Here is a 15954-nt window from a genome sequence, read left to right as displayed (position 1 = left end):
TCTGCATGCCGGCTGGACTCCACCAAAACAAACTCTTAACCTCAACTTTTTGCTTTTTAAAAGTTGATAAAAACATGCTTTTCTTACCTAATATTGCGAACGTTGTAATGTCTTCCTCATGGCAGGAGTCAGGAACACATATACCAATACTGTAATCAAACCCTTCCTAGAAGACATAACTCTCCTTAGCACTCTTTGCCCAAAATGTTTACAAACAACCTAGGCTGAGAGGTAGAGGCCTAGGCAGAAGATGGACCCTAAGGGAGTTAAATTCTCTAAACCCATAGAGTTTCAATGGAATTTGAGTGCTCCTTTGTCAATATTTACAAGATGTCTGTGGAGAATTAGTTCCTCATATGATTGTGTTTAGTCCTTGCTTTGGTATGCACATGAAAAGGGCACAAGGAGCCTCCAAACACCACCACTGTTCAGGGGCCTGGTCCAAATGCATTCCAGGCCAGCACCACCCAGAGTACCAGCCACCCCAAAGGGGCCAAGGAAAAGGCATAACGATAGCCCTGTCCCTCACTGTAACTGGCTAGTGGTGCTGGCCAGCAATGGAGGGGAATGCATGTGGTACCCAGGAAAAGGTGGAGAAGGGGTAATGCTTCCCTGAGCACTGTGACACTCCAGGAGGTGTTAGTGTATCTGCCCTAAGGGGAAAGGGTGAGGTGATTTCCTATCCCTTTGAAGGGCCGAAGGGATTGAGTGGGAGTCTTTGTAGCTGGTGACGCTCCCCAGAATAAAAAGCAAAATGAGGCAGCAGCCATCTAGGATGACCAGATAGCAAGGGTGAAAAATCAGGTCGGGGCTGGGGAGGGGCGAGTAATAAGCCCCTGTACAAGACAAAGCCCCAAATATTGGGACGGTCCCTATAAAATTGGGACATCTGGTCACCCTAGAGCCATCTCACCTCCCCAAAAGGGCCTGGGTGTGAGGCACTGGGGTTCAGCAGGTAGCGGGAGGGGACTCACTAGACAATTGCCCATTCACCAAGAACAGAGTATAGCAAAAGTAAAGTTTTGGAGCAGGCTGTCCCACAGCCTGGAAGGGAACCACCACAGCTCAAGCTGGCTGATTTTTCTCCTGTTCTTGCTATGGACCTGGCCTGATGTTCAGATTTACTAAAATCTGATCCCATCGTTGGTTGTGGGTGAGTTCAATGTTCTTACCAAACACTCTTCACTGGCCTAATGTTAACTCCACTGTGATAGCCAAATTCCAAAGTAGGTGGCTACATTTGGCCAAACTAAATTCTTCCTGCCAGTTTAGTTAGTATTTCCTGTTCTAAACTGTTGTGTAGACTTGATGTGCTGGATGCTACCAAAGCAGTGACTGCATCTCAGGGATGGGTCAAGTGATCCCTTGCCTGCCTCAAATGGATTTTTGTGAGGCTTAGCTAACTAATGTTAGCTCCTCTGAGGAAAAGTGCTGTAGAAAAGCAAAGTATTAACACAATCATTATAATGCACTACCAGGTTCACAATAATAATTAAAAACAAACCATGCAAATGTCAGACAAAGAGCAAAATTGTATTCAAATATTTTCTTAATCATTTATGACAATAAGAATAAATAAAATAATTCTCTTGTCCATGCAAATTGAGGGATATTTCTATTAAACATGGAGTTTGGCTAGTATTTAACCCTGACATTTTGTTTTCCTTCAAAAACCACTTATCTGATTGAAGACATGAGATATTAATAGTGTATTTGTTGCTTATTAAAAAAGAATAATTCAATGGGTCTCCATCAACTGATGAGGCTTTGATGATAAATTTGCTTTCTCCTGCATTTAAAATTTATGAATCCAACTATAACAGGGTTAAAAAAAGAACTAGATAAATTCATGGAGGATAGGTCCATCAATGGCTACTAGCCAGGAGGGGCAAGGATGGTGTCCCTAGCCTCTGTTTGCCAGAAGCTGAGGATGAGTTACAGGAAATGGATCACTTGATGATTACCTGTTCTGTTCATTACCTCTGGGGCACCTGGCATTAGCCACTGTCGGAAGACAGGATACTGGGCTAGATGGACCTTTGGTCTGACCCAGTATGGCCATTTTTATGTTCATTTTGGGTCATATTTGAACTTAAAAAATATTGAAAAGAGATAGAATTTTCTTACCTTTACTGTGTTTCTTATGTTGATCAGAAAAAGTATTTTTAGTTAGTTAGTTACCTAATATAACACATTTGAAACTTATCATGTTGACAAACAGTGCTGGTGGAATATCTCTACATGCAAGTAACAGAGTGGAGGCTGATTTACCTTATAGCAATCCCTAAAAGTATTTGTGACTTAAGGATGAGATTTCAGTGCCTCTAGTGTTCTTGGAAGTGAGATATTTTCAAATGTAAGGTCTGATACTGCTCATGAACTCCCATTGAAGCCAAGAGGAATTCCACATTGTTCATTTTACTGTTACTTCATCCTTTCTGCTACCCCATCTCCATTTGTCAATTTGGTAAACCTGTCTAACACCTATACTGTGACTCTCTGGAGTAGGGACTATCCTCTTTGTTACTTCTTTGTACAGTACTTAGCACAATAAGGCATTCTGTCTTCATTGGGATTCCTGCTCACTACTGTAATACGTAAATAATGGCAAACAAAGACATCATCATACATCACATAATGCATCACATTGCATAATCTTTTACATTTTAGCTTGGTTGAAAATGAACTTAAATTTGGAAGCCTTTTTTGGCATGTAGAATCCACTGTATCAATCCTTTGCAAGTCCAGGATTCCTAATCAGAAAAGTAGCAATTTTCAAAAGAAGCGTAGGAATGAAGATGAGTTATTATGAAAATTTAGTCAATTATTTTATGTCAATAAACTATCAGATGAAGGCTGAGGGGGTAGTTGACTTAAAATTATTGTGATCGTGAATTCTCAGACAAAATCTATTTTGGCAGAATTTATGGTTTTATAGTTCAGATTGTAAACTCTGTGAGACAGGAACTGTCTTTTTTGTTCTATGTAGGTCTAGAGCTTAGCATAATGAGGTCCTGATTCATGACTGGGGCTCCTGGGTACCACCACAATTCAAATCATAAATAATTTCCTGAAATTCAATTCCAGTCATTATTTTTGCATACTGAAGGGCCTGATTCTATATTCCTTGCATACTCAGTTGATGTTAGCAGGGGTTTGGTTTCATAACTGACTACAGGATCGGCACCTAAGCATTTACGCAAGTTTTAGTCAACTGTAGCACACCAGTATAACATCAATCAAAATAATATAATACTTGAAAAGAGTATACCTGCTGCACTTGCAATTTGCAGTATTGTCCTTGGAATTTACCTGAAGGCACCTTGGCAGACAGACATTCAGTGTAGGATCCCAGTCTGTCTGTATTTCCACCAAGGATATTGCTACCAAGTTTTCCCAAAGAATCATACACTGAAATTTGAAAACAAATATACTGAGTAAATAAAGGTCCTTAGACAAAGCTGGAAGCTCAAGCCAGTTTAAGAGGTATGTTGCCTGCCATGCATCCCATAGGAAATTGACACAGGCTGTCCAATCAGAGAACTCTTTGATAATACAAAGTATAGTACCAACCTGACCACTGTCTTGCACTTAAACTAAAATTTAGTCTTGACCCAGTTTCATTAAAATTATGAAATAAACTCTGTGGCAACCAGAATTTTGTTTCTCAAACAGCGTTATCGGGGGGAAAAGATCATGTCCACGCCCCAGTCTGAACTGTTGTATCTCTCTGTCCATAAAGCCGGAGGGGGGGGTGGGTGGTCAGTTAGCAGAAGCCCAACCTAAAATAGTTTAAAATAAAATTACATCTTTAAAGCCCACTATCACAGAACATTTCAGGGCTAAAAGAAATTTCTGTGCATCTCCACCACTGAGAAGCTAGGATTAATCCATTGAAATGAGGAGAAATGCCCTCTGCAAGTTTGCAAGGTGCTTCTAACATACATCATAGACAACTGCAAAATAATGTATTTCATCTGCCCTCATGTTACCTTCTTAGAGCTCGCTCCTATAATTGAATATGCTAGTACAGACTCCCCCCCCACCCTGGAGCTCTGTGAAACTGAATGTTAGAGTCTGTGCTAATACATCGAACTGCAGGATTAAAGCTTTAGCGATACAAGTGACTTCACTAGGATGCCCATCTGAGGATAGCAAACAAGATTTGATCCTAAACTGAACTGTTTAAAGGAAGGCTGAAAGCAGAGTTTCCCATTAAAGACATTCCTTGCTATAGTACTACTAATCCCTGGAAAGTACTGGAAAGGATGGTCCAACCGTGGGGGCACTAGCCTGAGACTTAGGAGAACCGAATTCCCTGCTCCACCACAGAGTTCCTGTGTGACTTAGTCTCTCTGTTCTTCAGTGCCCCTGTCTGTAAAATGGGAATAGCTTTGGGAAAATGGGAGATACATCTCTACCTCACAGAAGTGTTGTGAGGATAGGTACTTTTATGGTTGTGAGATGTTCAAATAGTATGGTAATAGGGGCCATATAATTACCATAGGTAGACAGATCACAGTTAAATTCCTACCTCTTGGATTCTATATGCCTCACCATTTATATCTGAGACCAAAATTGCATCTGTGGGTTCTACATACAGAAAAAGATCAGCCTTTCCACCTCTGCTCCTAAGTTTTGTAGTGTGGTCATTAGGTGGCATAGCCCAATTTCACCCTTGTAAACATACCAGAGGTAGAAAAATGTACTTACTCATTATTGCATACGCTTTTGGTTCCACTGCATTCAGATCAGAAAGAAATTGATTTGTGTCTTCCAAACACCTTAGAGAAACATTTCTTACAGGAGAAGCATAATGTATTAGAGGCATCAGAAGGAGCATTAACAAGGAGACCGACATTTCTCTACCTCTGTTTTCCCTAGGCTCTTCACTTGTGTCCCTTAAATATTTCACACGGTATGTGTAAGGGACACTAGTAATTTCACATAGGTCAGAGGAAAATGTGATACTTCCTTCTTCTTAATATGCATAGACACGACATGCTTTCCAAAACAGCTGCGTAGCGACAGAAATGTACAAGCGTGAAAAACTATTTATGCACCTACTTTTTGTTGAATAAAATAGCTCTCCAGTTTCCTGTGACCTTCCAGCCACCTGCCATCCATTAGCTATGCGGATCAAAACGGATGTTCAGCCTGGATACTGCTTTTAATCATGTTCTTTGTGTGTGTGTGTGTGTGTGTGTGTGTGTGTGTCTCTTGCACACGCACACACACACACACACTTTAATGGTGCCAATTTAGTGCTCACTAATGTAACCCTCCTATGAGGTAGGGTCGGCAGCAGAAAGTGCTGGGTTCAATATCTAGCGGTTCCTCTTAACAATAAGAAACAGAAGCAGTTCGAGCCCCCATCCGGTAATCTGGGAAAATTTACCACCACCACCTTTGGGTGCCTCTAAAAGGCCATACTTCCCCACTCACACTCACTGAGACTAGTGTATAACAAAAAAGAGCTTTTATTAAAAGGGAACCCAGCATTAATTTGGGCAAAAACCACAACCCCATTTGAAAGCATGTGACCATAAGCAAACCCAACCTCATAGTGCATTAATCAGCATCCTTTGCCTCAGTTTCCCATTTGCAGTGGGAAAGTCCAATGAACGATGTCCCTTTAACACATGACTCCCCTCTCCCTCTGCTGCACCCCACTTGCAGCTGGTGATCCTTAGTTAGTGAAGACCCAGAATCCAGAGATGCATTCACAGGGTTCACCTCCCACCCTGGGGGAAGAAGGAAGTGGCATTGAGCAATGCCTCTGCTGCTGCTTGTGCAACTGGCTCATAGCTGCCACTGTCTCCCTGCCACCGCCCTCTCTCTGCCATGGCTTGCTGCTGTCTCGTTGGCACCACTCTCTGCTGCCATCACTAGCTGCTGCTGTGAAATCACGTTCTGAGGTTCCACCACATAACCCAGCTCTCGGTGATTTCAGCAGATAGCGGGGAACCCCACTGCCAGTGCAGTTCATGTTGTCCTTCTCACACAAGGTCAAAGGCTTAGCCCCTAGACTTGTTCAGCAGTGAGAACAGTGCTAGCAACCACTAACTGGAAACAAGAACTCTTAATCAAGCCTAATCAGCTCTGTCATTAAATGTTGGAAAGGGACAGGTCAAATAGTGACTAAAATCTAAAGTGACTCTTCAGCCAGCAGCCACACCACCAGGTAAAAATGCCTATTCTCACCCACTCTCTTCTTCCCTGATATTTGGCATCCCTACCGTCTGCTTAGTAAGAGAGGTTCAGCTGAGGGTGACCCCCTCAATCAGGACATGCTAAGCACTGTTCTGCTACCCTTTACTTGTACAATAAGGATAACAACATTTCATTACCCCTGTATTCAAATAATAGAGTGATTTGTAATTCAAAGCCAGCCAGAATTGATCATTTTGGCAAAGCAGCTCCATCATGCTGCACACCCAGGCGGTGTCTATGCAAACATGGTCTTTTTCCCCAGTGTGCCACTAGATGTCAGGGGAGAGCTCATTCAGACTGTGCTTACCGTGTGCTGAAGTGACAGTGCTCGAGAATTTGGCCCAGATCTTCGAAGATAGGAGTTAGATGCCTACATACCTGTGAAAATCTGGGCCTGTCTCTATCTAGGGAACTTATATGTCCCCCATTACCATAGTATCTGAGCTCCTCATAGTCTGTAATGTATTTATCCTCACAACATCTTCATTTGAGGTAGGGAAATATCCCCATATTTACAGATGAAGGACTAGAGCATAGAGAGAGACTAAGTGACTTGCTCAAGTCACACAAGAAACCTGTGACAGAGCAAGGACTTGAATCCAAATTTCAGGCTAGTGCCCTAACTAAACCATCCTTCATCTTTGTATTTAGCTTGGTTTTAATGCTTTGCATGAGTTATGATCAGATTGCAATGCTCTCATTTCCTAACCCAAAAGATGTGGCTAATTAACTGAAATTAGCATTTCAACATCATTTTAGGAGTCAGGCTTCACATCAGCAATTTGTGCAAAATGTGTTGGACAGGTGAGTTTGTAGAAGTACCGACACACAGTACCCTGAATCTGCTGCTAAAGGACAAGTAGAAACCTGCATCTATACACAGGGGACCATACATAAATGAAAACATCCAAAACTGTGTTACTTGCATATGAAGATTTAATGTTGCTGGCTGAGTTAGCATGTTATCTCATGTGATTAGTTAGTCCTACTAGGTGGGGTTATCATTCTGCAACTGTATGTTTAATTGTTAGAGCAGCTAAAGCTTTATGTACAGGCATTTATGGGTAGTTTAAATCTAAATAAATACATGAAATAAAAAAGTTTTGCAACAGGCCATTGTGCAAATCAGGTAGAGCATCTGAGGCTCTCCCCGGTTTCTGGAGAGTTGTGTGCATTAGCACTTACATAAATCTTTACAAACTTTACTTAATAGTTTCAACAACTCTGTTGTGGTAGGTAAGTAATATTAGCCCCATTTTACAGATGGGGGAACCAAATGAGCATAAGATGGGTAAGTGACTTGAGTAAAGCTAGAGAGGGAGCTGGTGTCAGGTGGGACTGGAATTCAAAAGTCCCTTGGTCTCTGTGATTTTTGGGTGCTTCAATTTGTGGGTGCCCCACTTCTGACCCCTTAGAAAGACCTGGTTTTCAGAGGGTGGGTGAGCACTTTTTGAAAAATCAAGCTCCTTCAAGATGCTACATATCATCACTAGTCATTTTTGACAACAGACACATTTAGAAACCAAACAAAATGTTCTTACCTTGGTTACTCACAACATAGATTAACTCACTGAAACTGAAAAATTATATTTCAAATTGAATTTGCTTTCAACCACTTATATTCTTTGCTTTCATTTTGCATTTCACTTATTGAACAATGTAAATTAACTAATCAGTTTCATTCTCACAATCTGGAAAAGGGGGTAAACAGTTAAGTGGCAAAGTTTGGAGATGATACAAAATTACTCAAGATAGTTAAGACCCAAGCAGACTGAAGAGTTACAATGGGATCTCACAAAGCTGGGTGACTGGGCAAGAAAATGGCAGATGAAATTCAGTGTTGATAAGTGCAAAGTAATGCACATTGGAAAACATAATGCCAACCACGCACATGAAATGATGTGATCTAAAGTAGCTGTTACTATGCAAGAAAGAGATCTTGGAGTCATGATGGATAGTTCTCTGAAAACGTCTACTCAATGTGTAGTGGCAATCAACAATGTTAACAGAATTTTAGGAACCATAAGGAAAGGGATAGATAATACAGTAAATATCATAATGCCTCTATATAAATCCATGGTAAACCCACTCCTGGGATACTACATGCAGTTCTGGTCATCCTATCTAAAAAAAAAAGGACACATCAGACTTGGAAAAAGTATGGAGAAGGGCAAAAAAATAATTAATAGTGGTATGGAACAAATTCCATATGGGGAGAAATTAAAAAGACAGACTGTTCATTTTAGAAAAAGAGATGACTAAAGAGGGGGATAACAGAGGTCTATAAAATCATAAATGATGTGGAGAAAGTGAATAAGGAAATGTTATTTACCCCTTCACATAACACAAGAACCATGGTACACCCAATGAAATTAATAGGCACAAGGTTTAAAACCAATGTAAGAAAATACTTCTTCACACAAAGCACAGTCAACCTGTGGAATTGATGGCCAGGGGATGTTGCGAAGGCCAAAATAATATCTGGGTTCAAAATAGAATTAGATAAGTTCATGGAGGATAGATCCATCAGTGGCTATTAGGCAGGATGGTCAGGGATGTAACCCATTGCTCTGGGTGTCCCTAAGACTCTAACTGCCAGAAAACAGGATAGTGGGGTAGATGGGCCATTGGTCTGACCCAGTATGGCCATTCTTATGTTCTTAACCACAGTATATGGTGGTCTTGGTCTATGGGTTTCTGTGGGGGAAATCTCCTACCAGGCCAGAAAGCAGCAATGGTACTACATCCCCATTACTGCTAGTACAGCTCTGAGACTTCATTAAATCCCACAGTTCCTGCTTCCCCAGTCCATGGGGCAATGGTTCAGGGGCCTGTATAGCAGTAGAAAGCTTGAAAAATGTTCCGATATCTACAGAGCATTTTCATACTATATCTATTGGGTATAAATAAGCGTAATAAGTAAAAGGGACCTTAATGTCAGAACATATTGCTCCCAAAGGTTATAAAGCCCATGCATCATGGCCATAAAGAAAAAGTCACAGTGACAGGCATGATGAACTCCAAAGTGTTTCCTCATGAAATGTAAAATCCATAACTGCTCATTGAGGATCTCTTTATTCTTTTTTTACCTTTTATGGTTAGAGTTATTGTTGTCACATAAGCATAGAATAAATATTACCAGTAAAACTGTGTTAGGTACATAAAATCTATAGTGAGGAAAGCGTAAGGGATTGGATTGATTAGGAGCTTGATAACTGGACATCCTATCAAGATCCCAACAAGGCCAGTCAGGACCAAGAGTCAGAGCAGGGGCAAACCAGAGGCTGGGAGTAGTGGAGGAGTTCATAGTCAGGCCAGGGTCAATACCACAGAGTCAGATTTCAGGATCCCGATCAGGAGGCAAAGTCCAAGTCAAGCCAAGGTCAAAGCCAGGAGTTCAGGAACAAAGATGGTCATGGTAGCTACAGAAGACCCACACTGTTGCCTAGACACTTCCCAGAATGCCCCAGGGAGTAATATAGGGTGGGGAGCCAATGAAAAGACATGAGGCTGCTGCCTGTCAGGCCTAGAGTTACCATATGTGAACATTCAAAAAAGAGGACACTCCACGGGGTGGGATTTGCTCGTGGCCCCTGCCCCTTCCCCAAAGTCCCCACCCCCTCACTGCCCCACTGGACTCCTTCCCCAAATCCCCACGCCGACCTTGCCTCCTCCCCTGAGCGCGCTGCATTCCCCCTGGTCCCCCCTCCCTCCCAGCCATGCAAAACAGCTGTTTCACAGCGCAAGCACTGGGAGCTAGGGGGAAAAAGCGGGCACGCTCTTGAGAGATCAACGTTCTCTCTTTCTTGAATAATCAACTCTTCTTTGGAGAAAAATAGTAATGGCAAAATCCCAGATGTTTTTAGATATTTAAAAATTCCTCCCTGATGGCGATTTAAGAACCCAAAAGCCGGACGTGTCTGGGAAAATACAGACGTATGGTAACCCTAGTCAGACCCCTTGAGGTGGGACTTCCCATGGTCTGTGTCCAGAGTGGGCCATGGAACGCAAGGTAGTTATAGCTGTCACTAGGTGGCAGTATGGTGCTGTCAGGAGCCTGGTGGCTTTGCAGGCCTGGTTTCCAGACCTGTGGGGGTCTTAAACAGAGAGCTTTTTTCACTGGCTTAAACTGGACCCAAGCTGTAGTGAGCTAAAGTTGTTGCTGGATGTGGGTAATATGTTTGGGAATCCCAGCCTAATTCCTAGTGGACGAGTGTCTACATCACAGAACCACCACAACAAACTAACATTGATTGACAACCTTAACGCAGCTTCAGAGGGTATGTCTATACTGCACTGTGGGCCTGCTGACTTGGTGTTTCCAAGCCTGCTTTTGGACATCCAATTGCTGGGCCTGGATCGCCCAGCCATGCTAACACATCCATACTGCACTACTCAGACTGTCTGTCTCAGGTCTGCCACTTGAGCTGCAGCCCCACTGCAGAATGATGAGGATTAGACCCAAGTCAGCAGGACTGGGACTCTGACCCACCAGTCTTGCAGGGTCCGAGGACCCAGGTCCTGAGTGCTTGCTGACCTAATTCAGACTGATTTGTGTGTGGACAGAAGGGGTGCTGGACTCAAACCTGAGTCAGAACCTGGCCTTAGTATGCAATGTAGACATACCCAGAGATGCCAGGGTCCGAATGGACATGAAGACTGAAATTTTCCTTCAAACCTAAGGGTGCTCCCTGCAGGTCAGAGAACATTTTCCAGGCAGTGTTTGATTACTTACGCGGTCACCACACATACAGTACTTGTTCTGTGGATAACACATTTTATTGAGTCTGTCTATATGTACTACACAGCAGTAGCGCCAAGTATAAACCCTTCAGTTTTGATCCTGATCCTCCTGGAGTCCCTGAGTGTTTTGCCATTGATTGCAATGGGTGCAGGAACTGGCCTTTAAGGAGACTAAAAAAGAAAATTAAGATCATCTGAACTTAGTTGCTTGTCTGGTTATCATGTCCTCAAACTATACAATGAGGATAAGCCAAAGGATTTTAGTGGTTGTGTTATAATTTCCAGGACGAAATAGAAGGGTGGTGGGAAGGTACAATATACTCTGATCCCACTGTGTTCCTTATAGCAGTATGAACATGCTTCACACATGCAACTGAAAAAATGGAAGGGGAACTGCCCAAGGCAGGAAGGGAAACTTGTCTGCTGGATTGTACCCTTTTGTTTGTAGCTGTCATAGGAAAATTAGGGATGACACAGTATTTTGATGCTTGCAGATTTTCTTTAGAAACAGGATAAAATGATACAATTTGCATGCCAATCATGAGTGGTGGAGAAGAGCATAGCAAAGTGAAGGGACACTGTCAAAATCCTTTAAAATTGCTACCATTTATAATATCATATTAAGATCTTGAAAATACGCTCTTTTCTACCAGTTTAATTTTCCATTTGGACAAAATGAGTCCCTCACCCCTCACAATTCTGTTTCTTATGAAACACAATGCAGTAGTAAGTGAGCATACAGGAACAGACCCTTGAGACTTGTGTACACTGGGAAAATATACCAAAAATTTCCCACATGTTCTAGCATGTGTTGGATTCCTATCAGGGTGACTTCTCTAGACCCTGGGGGGGGGGGGGAGTGCTCCATCTTTCACACCAGCCTCTGGTAGCAGATGCCTCTGATGTTTGAAGCCTCCCATCTCATGCCCACAGCTTCTGGAAGGGAGAGGAGTAGGGCTGGTTGGAAAACAATTCCATTTTGCAAAAATATGAAGATTTCAACATTTGTTTTTGTTCTGATACAGCATGACAGTGAGATCTTTCAAAAAAATTCACAAAAAACCCATCCCAGAATAGTTTATAGCTTGGTGGTCAGGGCACTCACCTTGTATGTCAAAGACCCAAGTTCAAATCCCTGCTTTGTCCAATTCAGAGTAGGAACTTGACCCAAACTGTCCCACATCCCAGCTGAGTACCATAACCATAGGGTAACTGAGTAAATCTCTCTCACTCTCTATGTCCAGCTGTGTGGGTCCTTACATCACTTGAGGCAGTCAAGGACTCTGGGAACCAGCCACATGTTTGGACAGGCTGTGCTTGCTGGGAATATAGATGATTCAGAATCAGGCTTGGAGACATTGAGAGCGAAGCCTGGTGTGGGGCTGCCCTATGACCTAGAAGTTGCAGACAAGACCTTGGTGTGGTCTGAGTTCTCTGCTGCAGTTTTAAATGAGACTGGACATTGTGACAAACCTGGCTGTAGGTAGGTATGCCCTGCTGATTGTGGAATCCAGGATGGCTCCAATGAAGTCTGTGTGTTGGACAGATGTTAAAGTGGAGTTCTCTATACTGAGCTGAAGGCCCAAGGGGTGGAAGAGAGCTAGGCCTGGTTGGTGGCAGACTAAACCTCAGAGAATGGAACAACCCTTGAGGAGCCAGTCATACAGGTAGGGGAAGACAACTATTTCCATCTGTCAGAGATGACGGAGACCACTGAGAGGAACTTTGTGAAGTCTCTCGGGGCAATTGAAATGCAAGAGAAGAACCTGGAACTGGTAGTAGTTGTCACCAACAATAAACTGTAGGAAACATCTGTGCATGGACTACATGGCAGTATGCATCATGGAGGCTGAGGGACACACACCAGTCCCCTAGAGCTTATGATGGTACTATCACTGCCAGGGTTATTATCCTGAATCTCTGAAAGTGTTCAGAGCCCTGGGGTCCAGGATTGGTCTCCATTCCTCTTTCTTCCTGGGAGCCAGGAAACACCTGAAGTAGAACCCCCTTGTAGTGAATTCTGGACGTTCGATCACCACCACTAGCCGGAGAGATTGAATGTCCTGCCTTAAGCAGCCCTCATGAGAAGTGGCCCTGAAGAAAGGTGGGGAGGAGGGTCAATGGGGGGGATGGAGTTGAAAGGTGTGGTGTAGCCTGATAAAACTATTTACGGTGTCCATCTGTCTGACATAATGAGCTCCGAGGAGGGTAGAAAATGGGAGCGATGGTCCCCATATGATGGGTGGAAGACAGTATGGTCCATCATAGGATTCACACAGTGGGGTGGGTGATTTGTGACCCTTGACCAACAGGTCAAAATGGCCATTGGGACGAGGTCGCTGACTAGGAGGTAACAGTAGAAGATGGTTCCTTCTTGGGGAATCTAGATCTGCTCTTGGGTGATTTGGTCAGTCCATGGGAGGTGAAGTACTGCACTGGGCAAGACGATGGGCTTTCTAGGACTTGCTAAATTTCCTTTTTGTTGCAGGGATGTAAATATTCAAGGATTTCAGGGTTGCCCTGGAGTCCTTGAAACAGTGCAGGGACTTATCCCCTGCATCACTGAAAAGCTTGAGACCTTTGAAGGGAAGATCTTCCACCGTATTCTGCACTTCTCTAAGGAGACCAGAGAACTGCAGCCAGAAAGCTCAGCATATAAGTATGGCTGTAGCCATAGAGCAAGAGACTGTGTCAGCAGCATCAAGGGAGGCTTGGGTGACCCCTTGGTGCCAATTGGCAGAGGGCATAAGGGGGCAGTGCCTAGGAGTTTATGCCTACATAATAATGTGTGAAAGGGTGGCATGTGAGGTCACCACCAACAGCCAGTAATGTACTGGTTGTCCTAATCATTGTGAGATGTATGTACAGATGACATTTAAGGAGGTATGTCTCTATAATGAAAACTATGGTCTTAAGTTAAGACGGGTCACCTGAAGGAGATAAACATGTTCTGTTCAGACAGGCTGTTGGAGACACTTATTGCTCTCGAGCTGACCATTGAGTCTTACAAGGTAAGTCTATTTGTATATGGAGCCACCAGCTAATCAAGATTGCGAAGTCGACAAGAGATCACAAAATCTAAAGGAAGGAGCACACAGTAAGGGTGGGAAGGGCGTCCTGATTATGACTAAGCTCAAAGAATTACTCTGGTATATCAGGAGACTGCAGAGAGAGACCCAGTATCCTTCAGCTAGGGGACTAGCTGCCAGTGCTTCAGCTAGGGGACAAGCTGACCTGGTTGTTAATCACTGGGAGAAACACGTTGGGTAAGATAACCTTTATGGAACAGAAGAGCGTCTTGTTCATTATGTCTAGACTCTAGAAGGCGTATTATGACTTTGTTTCAGATGTAGTCAATTGTTTCCAATATTTCTACCTACTTGTTATTATTGAAGCTAAATATGTATTTAACAAAGAAATATATACTTATTTTCACTTTCAACAAATCTAAGTGTTGTAAATTAAGCAGAGTGGTAATCCTGAGGTGAAACTGGCAAGCTGGGTGTAGTGTTCCTTTGGGAACAGAGCATATGTAAATATGGTGAATTTCTAGTGGAACAGGGGTTGAGCACAACAGGGGGATGCCCAGAAGGCTTGGGGTTGGAGCTTTCCTATAGCTAATCTGCAGGAGAGAGGAGCCTGGGTTGATTGAGGAGCGTGCGTGTGTTGCCCATGACTAGTGGAGTCAGGGAACTGACCCCCGATAGGCACAGATAAGGCTCCCGCACGCTCAGGGCGAGGGGGCCTCACAACCCTGGGTATTACCAGGAAATGTCACAGCTGCTGGTTAACTAAAGGCTCTCTCCAGGCACTTATATACCAGATACTAAGAGATTCAAAGGTGAGGAGGTTGGAAACAGAAAAAGAAAAAGCTTATGGTTTGTTATTTTCAGCTTGTTTAGTTCGGGTAAAGGAAATAAAACGAGTGCGTAAACAAGAAACGTATGCCACACTAGATAAGCAGCAGTTGGAGCAGCCGTGCACAGCTCAGAAATTAGATATTGAAGGGAAAAGCATTGAGGAATTGAGATATTTGCTCATGGAGCAACAAAAGTTGCATATGGGACAAACAAGGCACCCTCATGCTAAGGGCAGGTCGTTGTGTGATGCCTCATGATAGGATATAGATATTCAGGCCTGTCTGTGAAGGCCTATACTCTAATTTAGGTGTATTCTTATCACTTAGCTAGTTATAGAGGTATAAAAAGAATCAGAATCACTGTCTGCCACTGTAAGATCCTTCTCTTACTATGACAGTCTGAGGCTAAGATCTTTGGCTAAGCAGCAGAGGCAGCCATAAGCTAGGAAGCAACCAGTCACCTCCTCACATTCCAAACCAGTCACATTGAAAGAAGGTGCTATTGGGCTGTTAGGAATTCAATCCTGTCCTGATAGTGCCTATCACCTCCAGAGAAAGGGAAGTGCCTAGAAAATGTAAAAGGAAACTTAGTTTGATAGCATCCTGTCTGGCAAGAACTCACTTATCAATAGCTGAGATGTGAAATCCTCATTTCTTTGTTCTTCTATCAGTGTAGTCCCCATTTCCCTTTTGTTTGTCTGTATAATCTCTGTCTGGTTCTGTGATTGTTTCTGTCTGCTGGATAGTTAATTTTGCTGGGTGTAAACTAATTAAGGTGTTGGGATAGAATTGGTTAAATAATCATGTTACAATACATTAGGATTGGTTAGTTAAATTTCAGGAAAATGATTGGTTAAGGTAGAGCTAAGCGGAACTCAAGTTTTACTATATAGTCTGCAGTCAATCAGGAAGTAAGGGGGGAAATGGGAACAGGGAATGAGAATCATGTTTTGCTAAGGGGGAATGGGAACAGGGAATGGGGTTGGGGAAATTGGAATCATGTTTGGTTAAGGGTAGGAATGGGAACAGGGATACAGGTGTAAGGCTCTGTGGTGTCAGAGCTGGGAAGGGGGACACTAAGGAAGGAAACTGGAATCACGCTTGCTGGAAGTTCACCCCAATAAACATTGAATTGTTTG

At 43.1% G+C, this 15954-nt stretch overlaps 1 protein-coding gene across 1 annotated transcript in view; it reads right to left on the bottom strand.

Annotated features, from left to right (window-relative positions):
- LOC311521341 (O-acyltransferase like protein-like) overlaps positions 1–4861 on the bottom strand; it is a gene marked incomplete at both ends in the record, with an annotated part of 36932 nt that extends 32071 nt beyond the window's left edge. The window contains 2 exons of the mRNA XM_084629622.1: positions 3272–3411; positions 4714–4861. Of these exons, the coding sequence (XP_084485748.1) occupies positions 3272–3411; positions 4714–4861 (288 nt within the window). The remainder of the gene's footprint in view (positions 1–3271; positions 3412–4713) is intronic.
- Between the last annotated feature and the right edge of the window lie 11093 nt (positions 4862–15954).

Source organism: Lepidochelys olivacea, assembly GCF_965140295.1.
Source record: "Lepidochelys olivacea isolate rLepOli2 genome assembly, chromosome: 5".
Lineage (NCBI taxonomy): Eukaryota > Metazoa > Chordata > Testudines > Cheloniidae > Lepidochelys > Lepidochelys olivacea.
This window is presented reverse-complemented; position numbering and strand designations above follow the sequence as displayed.